The sequence below is a fragment of the Lathyrus oleraceus genome, chromosome 7 (genome assembly GCF_024323335.1).
Source record: "Lathyrus oleraceus cultivar Zhongwan6 chromosome 7, CAAS_Psat_ZW6_1.0, whole genome shotgun sequence".
Classification (NCBI taxonomy): Eukaryota; Viridiplantae; Streptophyta; class Magnoliopsida; order Fabales; family Fabaceae; genus Lathyrus; species Lathyrus oleraceus.
Window position 1 is genome coordinate 179,358,168 of NC_066585.1, and position 9,370 is coordinate 179,367,537.

Consider the following 9,370-nt stretch of genomic DNA (forward strand, 5'->3'; position numbering starts at 1 on the left):
TACTAATATTCTCATGTCTTTGGTTCCTCTTTGAATTGGGTCCCTCTTTGAATCATGTCCCTCTCCGAACGTGAGACCATCATAGTCTCTCTCTGAACTAGACCATCATTGAACCGAATTCCTACCTATCTCTAAAATACATGAATGCTTGATTCTAAACAACACAACATACCACACCATCATCATCTCAAAAATCATAACAAAACCACAAGTCTCAACATTCTCAAAAAAGTTTCACTCTTAAACCTATAAGTTTCCAATCACATGCCTTGATGTAATCCCTCTATGGATTACAATACTCAAATGCCAATCAATGCCATCACTGTAATTCCTCTCTAGATAACTATATTCAAAAATATAATTTTAAAACAATTTAATTATTTCAACACAAATGTAAAGTTATGTTATTACCAATTAGTCTCAACTAACAAATTGTTCAAAACAACTCAAAAAATTCCAAGAACTCATAGTTTCTCAAAAACTTATTATTTTCTCAAAAACTCTAAAATATTCATATTCTCTAAAAAAAACTCTTAAAAACTCATTATTATAATTGTGTCAGACCATCAACAAGGTAAGGATAAGCATTTTTCTCAATTTACTAAAAAGTGACCCTAAGTTTATCAAAAGGACCTTAATGTCCCAAGATGCTCCAAAATACCACCAAAGGACTCCCGAACTCCAAAAACTCCAAGGAATGCTCAAAATCTCGAAAAACACTGAAAATGTTCGAAAAGACGAAAAATCTTAATCGCCCGAAAAGTCAGAATCAGGTCGAAATAGGCCACCGACGATCGACCGTCTCCTTCAGCGGCGCGACGCGGCCCACTCAGTATAGAAGGTTGATTGGATCCCTTTGTTACTTATGTAATATGCAACCGTAGTGTCGGTATTGTGAGTAGATTCATGTAAAGATCAAAGGTGTCTCACTTGACAGCAGTCAAGAGGATCCTAAGATATGCCAAAGGATCAATTGGCTGTAGAATTTTCTTTCCCGCGGCGGACACGGGAAGAAAATGCAATTTTCTTGGTTTTACCATTCCAATTGGTGTGGAGATAAAGATGAATAAAAGTCTACAGTTGGATACATCTTTATGTTCGGCGGAACATCAATCTCGTGGTATTTGAAGAAGGAACTGATAGTTACACTCTCGTTTTATGAGGCAAAGTACATTTTCGCTTCGTTATGTGCGTGCCAAGTCGTGTGGCTAATGAATCTATTGAAGGAGTTGGGAAGCAATATGGGTGGTGATGTTACACTCCTGGTTGATAACGTTTCCACGGTTAATCTTGTTAAGAACTAAGTTGCACATGGGAGGAGCAAGCACATTGAGATGAGGTTTCCCTACTTGAGGTAACTGGTTAGTGAAAGAAGATTAACATTGAGATATTGTAGAAGTGAAGACTAAGTGGCTGATTTGTTGACTAAAGAAGTCACAAATGATGTGTTTAAAAGATTGAATATGAGAATGGACATGGAAGACTCTGAGCACTTGAATTAAAGTGGTGTGTTAAGAGTTTTTAAGTAATTCAAGTGCTGTAACCGATTAACACGGGTGTGTAACCGATTATATGTGTCAAAATAAGTCAAATAACCTGAAAAAAAGTGCTTATGGAGTTGGTGTAACCAGTTACCACTGTTTGTTATTTTATATTATTTAACCGCTGTAATCGGTTACAAATTTGAGTTTTTGACTTATTATTTTGTATCTCAATGACTTATATCAATATCATAATAGTATCATTGTTATGATTAATGAAATAGTGAAAATATTCTCCCTCTCAATTAATTTTTCTTTCAATTTCTCTTTTCCTTTCTACACTCTTATTTTTTCATTATTCATAATTCCAAATTCTAAAAGAGTATACTAGATACTTGTTCAACTGAATGAATTTTAAATGCTTGGATGTTATTATGTGCTAGCCTAATTTGTGCACTATTTATGTTCCGAAGGGGCAGTATTTGTGGCTCCTGAAAATTAAGTAGGTAATGTTTAAAAATAATTGTAGGTTTAGTATAATTGTTATTCCTTAGAATATATTTTTGTCTATATTTTCTTAAAACATATTAAAGGGCTTTTTTTTGCAAACAAAAATATATTATGGGATTATTAAAAAAATATATAACATATTAAAAGATAGGAGAAGATGGTTAAATGTTAAGAAAGTATAATTATTTTAAAATGGTTAAAGTAGAATATTTCAATTTTTGTAGGTGGAAAACATAAATTAACATTAACTTATTTAACTCTTCTAAAAGGGCCATACTAAAGGGCCACCATCGTGCAAACACTCCCCTGTTAGAGAATTTGCTAAATCAATTTTCCTTCTTTTTTTTCCTGTTGTTGTGTATATTCTACAAGTACCTTAACCTTTGGGTCATAATATCAAACACTTATGGTAATGGTTCATCAGTATCACATATAAAAGTGTTTTAAAGAACTTAAAAAACAGAAATTCTGAACTTAAGATTTAAGTCCTTAAGGTGCTCCTAATGGTGAACATCTATAGGCATGTTCAAATTGACATTATTACAAACATTTGACATGCTAAATTGCTAGACAGAAATGTAACATAGATGCCAAATAGTTTTTTTACTGTGACATATGCTTTCAAGATCATTAATAGAGACGATCTTCTTCAACTTGACCCTCTGCAAAAAAGTTTAAAATCCATAAAATTTTATGTTCCCTGCCAAATACAAATATGAAAAATATAATCTTGTGCCAAGCTATAAACAGATTGTTCAAAATATTGTTTTTCAAAGCTATCTATTATACTATGTAGCACAGATAGCTCTGAACAATTTATCAAATGAAATATATCAATTGATATATCAATTGAAATAAAAAACCATGAACAAGAACAAACCAAAGATGCTTTTGATTTCAAAGCAGATTTGGCTGCAATTGAATGGAATTCTCAATTATTAGGAAATCAGAGAATGATACATTAATTGAAACCTATAGGGAATTCAGAAAAGTCTTCAAGACTAACCTTGGAGATTAATGGCCAGGTTTGCTTGGGAATCAGCTATGGTGTTATAGACCTTTAAACAATAAATAAAATAGTTAAGAACATGTTATTTGTTAACTTAGGCAAAAACATAAGGAATTGTAGTATAAAAATCCCAGAGAAAATTAATCAGAACTGAATGTAAAAATTCATATAATTTAAGAACCTAATGTCATTGGTGCAAGTGATCCCTAAAAAAATAACTAGGATGCCGAGCTTCTATTCACAATAATTTAATTATTCAAGCATTTGGAAATGCCTTCCATTCATAGACATGCATGCAAGTTAAAAAATCTTTCTAAAGCAATACCCAATTGAGACAGCGGCAACATTACTGACCAAATTGCTAAATAAATACCCTAGAAATGTGTTTGATGTCAAATATGCGAAAGTTATTGCTCAGCTCCAAAGCTTCATCACACAAGCTCCTTAGACGCGGGTTGTTAATTCTACAGTAACCTTGAAACTGTTCAGAAAAGAAAAATTTATACTAAGTGAATAGTAGCAATGGGGTAAATCTTAAACAATATCAAACCAATTAGGAGGAATATGAAACTAAATGAATCCAAAGGAGCCTTCCTTTTTTTGGGAAGGGAATAGTTCCTATGGTTGTTATTGAAGAAATCGTGTCATTAGTTAGAATTCTCAGATCACCGTGCAATATTTTGTGAACAATTGCACTGTGTTTTCATGTTATCAACATTCAAATGCACATTTAAGTTTAAGTAATGAAATAAAGCTTTCTGTCTTCCTGTATACCACACTAAACAATAGAAAGAAAAAAAAACCTGATCGATAACAAGCTGGGAGTCTCCTTGGACATTGATGTTCTTACATCCTTTCAGTATTGCTTGTTGCAGTCCTAAGATTAATGCACGATACTCAGCAACATTGTTTGTTGTATATCCCAGCCCTTGGCGAAAACGATACAGCTGCGGGAGGAAACAAAACATGAGTAAGCTACATCTTAAAGAATATAATCTAATTGAATTGTTGCATGAGTTTAATACCACAGTCCCATATTCATCAAACAGTACAGCTCCTGCACCAGCTGGTCCAGGATTTCCACTGCATGCGCCATCAAACTGAAGGGTATAAAAACGCTGCAAATAAGATATAGAACTTTAGAGTTAACAAATGATTGTGAAAACTATGTAGAAGATTTCCAAAAATGAAGAAAAGCAAGCAAAGCAATTCATGTGGACCGTGGTCAGTAAGCAACTGTATATTGTACTGTTAATTGAAAATTAAATGAGAAATTGTGTGTGAGCAAATATGTATTGTGCATGTGTAAGAAACAAACATCACAGTATTGAACTAACTTAAAAATAAACGTTCATAGTTGGAACTATAAGCATATATAAGAAGATTAATTACTCACAGTTACATTTATATCTATCTATAATCAAATAAACAAATTAATTGTCACATTTTTTAATTTATTTTTAGGAAAAGTCTGTGTAAATAGTAAATTCTTAATGCCTAAAAGAGAATCTAAATTCTAATATTAGGAAAGTTAAAGTTTAACCTAGTAAAGTACGTATAGATTTTTTAATAAATAAAAATAAACTAAAATGAAGCTTGAAAGCTAATTAATTACACACAGAATTGCCATCGGTGAATAAGTTTACTCTGTGTGTTGAAATGAAAATGCTAAAAACATTACATCATGTATTGCATTGAAGAGAGAAATTAAAATGCAATAGATTACTTCATCTGATAGAAGAAACAGTAAATTTGTTAGATCCTTCCATTAGTCGCTAACAATAGAAGTAAAAACTCAAAATCAAAATCAGAAGCTACTCTAGTTTGTTTAAACAAGTGGTTATTGCTTTACCGTAACAAAAATGCTAATCAATCACACACAGAACCGCGGCTGCAAATAGAACCACTGCCAAAGGAGAGGCGAGAAGTATGAAACTCCATTTTTATACCGAAAAAAGTCATAACGTTTTACTCTGTGTTTTCAAACAAAAATGCTAAAAACATTTCATCATGCATTGCATTGAAGAGACAAATCAAAACGCAATAGTTTATTTTAGCTGATAGCAGAAACAGTAAATTTGTTAGATCCTTCCATTAATCAATAACATTAGAAGAAAATAGCGTAAGAAGAAAGAAGAATATGAAGAAGAAGATGGATCGCTCACCTCAGTCATGATTTCTCTCTTTGCTTTTCAACTCCAATTCTTGCTCTAATGCTTGTATAACAAACTCTGTAAAAAGTAACTATGGTAAGATTTCTAACAAACTCGGTAAAAAGTAACTATGGTAAAATAAAAACTAACTAGGGCTGTAAAAAGTAACTATGATAAAATAAAAACTAACTAGGGTAACTCTAGTGTGTACGGTGGTAGTGATACTAGTAATAATGGCCGATAATGTAAATCTTGTGTCACTCTAATATTGTTATTTTTTGAAACTTGATTTTTATTCTCAGACTAACGTAAATTCTTTTCTCATTTCACACTCTTTTTTCATAATTATTTTATGAAAAATTAACTTTATATTTTAATTTTATATTAAATATAATTATTAAAATATTATTAATATAAATAACACTTTAAAATCATTTTTTTTTAAAAAGTAAAACAAACAGACAATTAATTTCATGTTTTTATTATGATATTTGTTTATAGTAAATCTATTGGGCATATTCCTTATATGGTAAACTTGGTTGACATTTTCTTTCATTGTTAGTATTAAAAAATCGGCAAAAAAAGTATATAATACCGCACAGCTTACACACATAGATATTAATTTACAAATTTTCAAAAGAAATATCTTCGATACGCAGAACATTTTCAAAAGAAATATTTTCGATACGCAGAACTATTCTTTAACGAATGACCAAAAGTTTAGGTAAAATTATTAGAATCTGATTGAAATACTTTTCAATTTTAATTTTTAAAATTTGTTTTTCAAATCTATTTTAAAAAATTATTTTTAAGAAGAAAATTAAAAAAAAATTGTTTAATAAACGAATTTTTAAAAACTGTTTTAAAAATATGAAAATGAAAAAATTTGTTTGATAATCTAATCTTTTAATAGTATTTCTAGAAGAGAATAAAAATGCATATTTTGTCATTTATCTTTAAAATCTATTTTATTGTATAAAATATTACAAACTTAAGAAAATTAATTGATATTTGATCGAATACAAATGATTGGGTTAAATCAATTTTTAATTTTACAAATCACATAACACTTGTTTGTGATAATAATAAGAAAAAAACAAGTAAAAAATAGGATTCCACGTTTAATAGAAAAAAAATTATATAGTGAAAATAATTAAGAAACACAAAAAAAAATTAAGTAAACTAAATAAACATATTTGAAAAGGTTACTTATACATAAAAAGAGCATAAATAAAAGAAATAACATACTCTTTCAAATAAGTTTTTCTATTTTATTTTTAAAATATAAAAATTATTAAAATTACATTAATACTATTAATGAAAATTATAAATTTTTAGGTTTTTTCTTCAAGTTTTATAATTCTAAAAACTAAAAAGTAAGAACCAAAACACAACTAAACTGTTTCACTTTTTGCTTTTAAAAACTGAAAAATAAAAAAGAATTTTTGAAAACACTTTTGTAAAATATTATATTCAAATAAATTTTTAAATTTTAAATTTTAAAAAACTAAAAAAGAATTTTTAAGATACATTTCAAAAACACTTTTTTGTTTTCTCAAAATGAAAAATATTATAGATCAATTGTTTGGTTAATCAACGTATAAGGTAAATTACTATCTTTCCTCTCACAAAATTAAAACACAACTAACCCTAGTAAAATATGGATTATGGTTATACATCTTCACCTTCAAATAAGACTTTCACTCTAATTTTCTAATAATCACAACGAAACTCAACCTTAAGGTATTTCTAATATCAATATTGCACTATATTTCATTCATTAAATTTGCCCTTGACTTGAAAGGCCAGTGTAGAATTTCTCATTTGCTTCTTGTTTTCCCTTGTATTTGCTGAATATAATTCAATATTGTTTTGCATAGGTATTTGTTATCTCGATCCTAATGTCTAATTTAGGGCATGAGATAATGATTCCATCTAACAACAAGAGAGGAAAGCATCGTAGTCAAGAAAATGGGGACAGATTGAGTGACTTACCTGACTGTGTTCTACTTCACATTTTGTCATATTTGAATTCCATACAAGCTGTTCAAACTTGCATTTTGTCCACAAGATGGAAGCATCTTTGGAAACATATTCCTACGGTTAAATTGCACTACTTAAGAAATTCTCCCACTGTGAAGCGATTTGACATATTCCTTTCTAACATGTTGGCACTTCGTGATAACTCAATTGCTCTGCAGGCTCTAAATCTTGGTCGTGGCCTTATTGAGCCACAGCTCCTCGAAAAGATTTTAAACTGTGTTTATTCCCATAATACCCACATCCACCGATTAGAAATCAGTGCCATTTCTCAGAGTTATCCCATTTTGAGTTGCGTTTCTTCGTGTAAAGCTCTTACATCTCTTAAGCTTTCACTTTACAATATAGGTAGTAGGAATTATACAGAAACGTTATTTCCAACATCTTTGAATTTGCCTCTATTGACTAGCTTATATCTAGAAAATTTTACCTTTTGCGGAGATGAAAAGGGTTGTGCTGAGCCGTTTTCTCTCTTTACCAAGTTGAATAGTTTGATCATTCGTCATTCTAAGATAAAGAAGGCACATATCCTCAACATATCCAATGAGACACTTGTTGATTTAGCTATGCATTATAATTCATTCAACTTTGCCGAAATCCAGCTATCTACTCCAAGTCTTTGTAGGTTTACTTTTCCTGATAGTCTTGATCAGAAAATATGTGGAACTGGTCTTTCTTGTGTTAAGCAAGTAAATATCAATGCACCGCAGAATTCATATTCGATGAAGCATCCTTTTGTTCTATTAGGTTGGCTGCAGGACCTTGCCAATGTAGAATCATTGAAAGTAACTTCAATTACTCTTCAGGTATTATGTCATATTTTTCGGGTTTATTTTTACTTTCTTCTGAAGTTCTTTTATTATTTTTAAATTTGGTTAAATTTAATTGATTTGCATAAAACTGATCTTATTTCACATGTGTTTCTCATTGCTTAGATTCTCTCCTTAGTTCCGAATTTATTGGATGTTAAGCTCGCTTCTTTGTGTAACTTGAAGTCATTGGACATAGAATTGAGACCTCTTCATGGTGAATTTTTATTACTATTAATGAAAGATGATATGTTAAAGAAAGCTATTGCCAAGTCACATGAAGAAGTTGCTAAATTAAGAAAGGCATTTAAAGCGGGTTTGAAACTACATCCTATACCTGATGGAATAGTTGACTTCTTGCGACAAAACTCGCCATTGGCAGAAGTTAACATCACAACAAAGTACAAAGATTGTTTTAATCTTAAGCAGGTAATTGTATGAAAACCATAACGAAGCTGAGTGTGGTAAATTTTATGAGAATATGTACTTAGAGATGAAGATTGGTTGTTGCTATTCAGGTTGAAGAATATGTAAACGGCGCGAAGAACACAAGCTATCCTCAGCAATTTGTTGTGCCTGCCTCAACAGCTTCTCCTTCTGCCGCACTTCCCAGTCTTCATCTCTGTCATGCTAAAAAGGTATTAGTTCTGTTACTGAAACTTTGTTGCTATTTACTGTTTCCATGCAAAGATTTCCATTTTGGTGATATTTGAAAAAAATGATGTAGGATACGAAGAGGTCAGGCAAAATCATGTCAAGGTATGATTTAATTTCTATAGGTTTTGTTATTAGCGTTACATTAATTTTATTTGTCAATATTATTAATGTATTGATGATATATTTTTATTACTTTAGGAACATGATATAGCATCTTAGTTTCAAAAGAAAGGGTACAGGTGCAGGTGCAGCCATTATAAGTTGTTGAATATAATGTTCAACAAAAATAATGAAATTGAAATACTCCATCATTTATCTACCCAAAATGCACCAAATATCCATACACAAAGTGAGTGTGTTTTTATGAGATGTTTTGACTTTTAAAGTGATGTTATTAATCCTTTTATTTCACTTTCATTGAATATCTTATTTGTAAAATTTTGTTATGAAATTATGATTGGTTATAACTAGATTTAATATTAATCAAAGTGGTGATTCTACTTATTTGAGTCATACTTACTTATCCATACTTTTTGTTCTATAATTGATGATACTCATAAGTGTATAAGTTTCACATAGAAACCAATTTCTTCCTGACAGTGAAAGATAACAATCATATAGAATTTATATAGGGTATTAAATAAAGAGTCTCAAAAGAGTTTATATAGATACAAACTTGATTTAATACAAAATTTCTTTGACCACCAAGAA

General features: G+C 30.2%; 2 protein-coding genes across 3 annotated transcripts; one reads left to right on the forward strand and one right to left on the reverse strand.

Annotated features, from left to right (window-relative positions):
- Positions 1–2,373: 2,373 nt before the first annotated feature.
- LOC127106776 (uncharacterized) lies at positions 2,374–5,231 on the reverse strand. 2 transcript variants are annotated; one of them, XM_051044082.1, is made up of 6 exons: positions 5,166–5,231; positions 4,026–4,118; positions 3,804–3,947; positions 3,374–3,481; positions 2,998–3,049; positions 2,374–2,653 (listed from the first exon to the last, which is right to left on the reverse strand). In XM_051044082.1, the coding sequence occupies exons 1-6, from the start codon at positions 5,172–5,174 to the stop codon at positions 2,622–2,624; spliced, it is 438 nt and encodes a 145-aa protein (XP_050900039.1). In that variant the 5' UTR covers positions 5,175–5,231; the 3' UTR covers positions 2,374–2,621. The 2 variants fall into 2 exon arrangements, with proteins under 2 accessions (XP_050900039.1, XP_050900040.1); XM_051044083.1 differs by lacking the exon at positions 3,374–3,481.
- A 1,823-nt stretch (positions 5,232–7,054) lies between these two features.
- LOC127106774 (F-box/LRR-repeat protein At3g26922) lies at positions 7,055–8,536 on the forward strand. The gene is made up of 2 exons (XM_051044079.1): positions 7,055–7,999; positions 8,129–8,536. Exons 1-2 carry the CDS (start codon positions 7,055–7,057, stop codon positions 8,441–8,443), a joined length of 1,260 nt encoding a protein of 419 aa, XP_050900036.1. The 3' UTR covers positions 8,444–8,536.
- The last annotated feature ends 834 nt before the right edge of the window (positions 8,537–9,370 follow it).

Excerpts from the sequence above, each read along its gene's own strand:
- LOC127106776 (XM_051044082.1), bottom strand. Across the intron at positions 3,482-3,803 it reads CCCAGCTTGTTATCGATCAG|TTTCAAGGTTACTGTAGAAT; the intron begins GTTTTTTTTTCT and ends TTTTCTGAACAG. Across the intron at positions 3,050-3,373 it reads ACATCAAACACATTTCTAGG|GTCTATAACACCATAGCTGA; the intron begins GTATTTATTTAG and ends TATTGTTTAAAG.
- LOC127106774 (XM_051044079.1), top strand. The coding sequence starts at position 7,055 with ATGTCTAATTTAGGGCATGAGATAATGATTCCATCTAACAACAAGAGA. Across the intron at positions 8,000-8,128 it reads TAACTTCAATTACTCTTCAG|ATTCTCTCCTTAGTTCCGAA; the intron begins GTATTATGTCAT and ends CTCATTGCTTAG.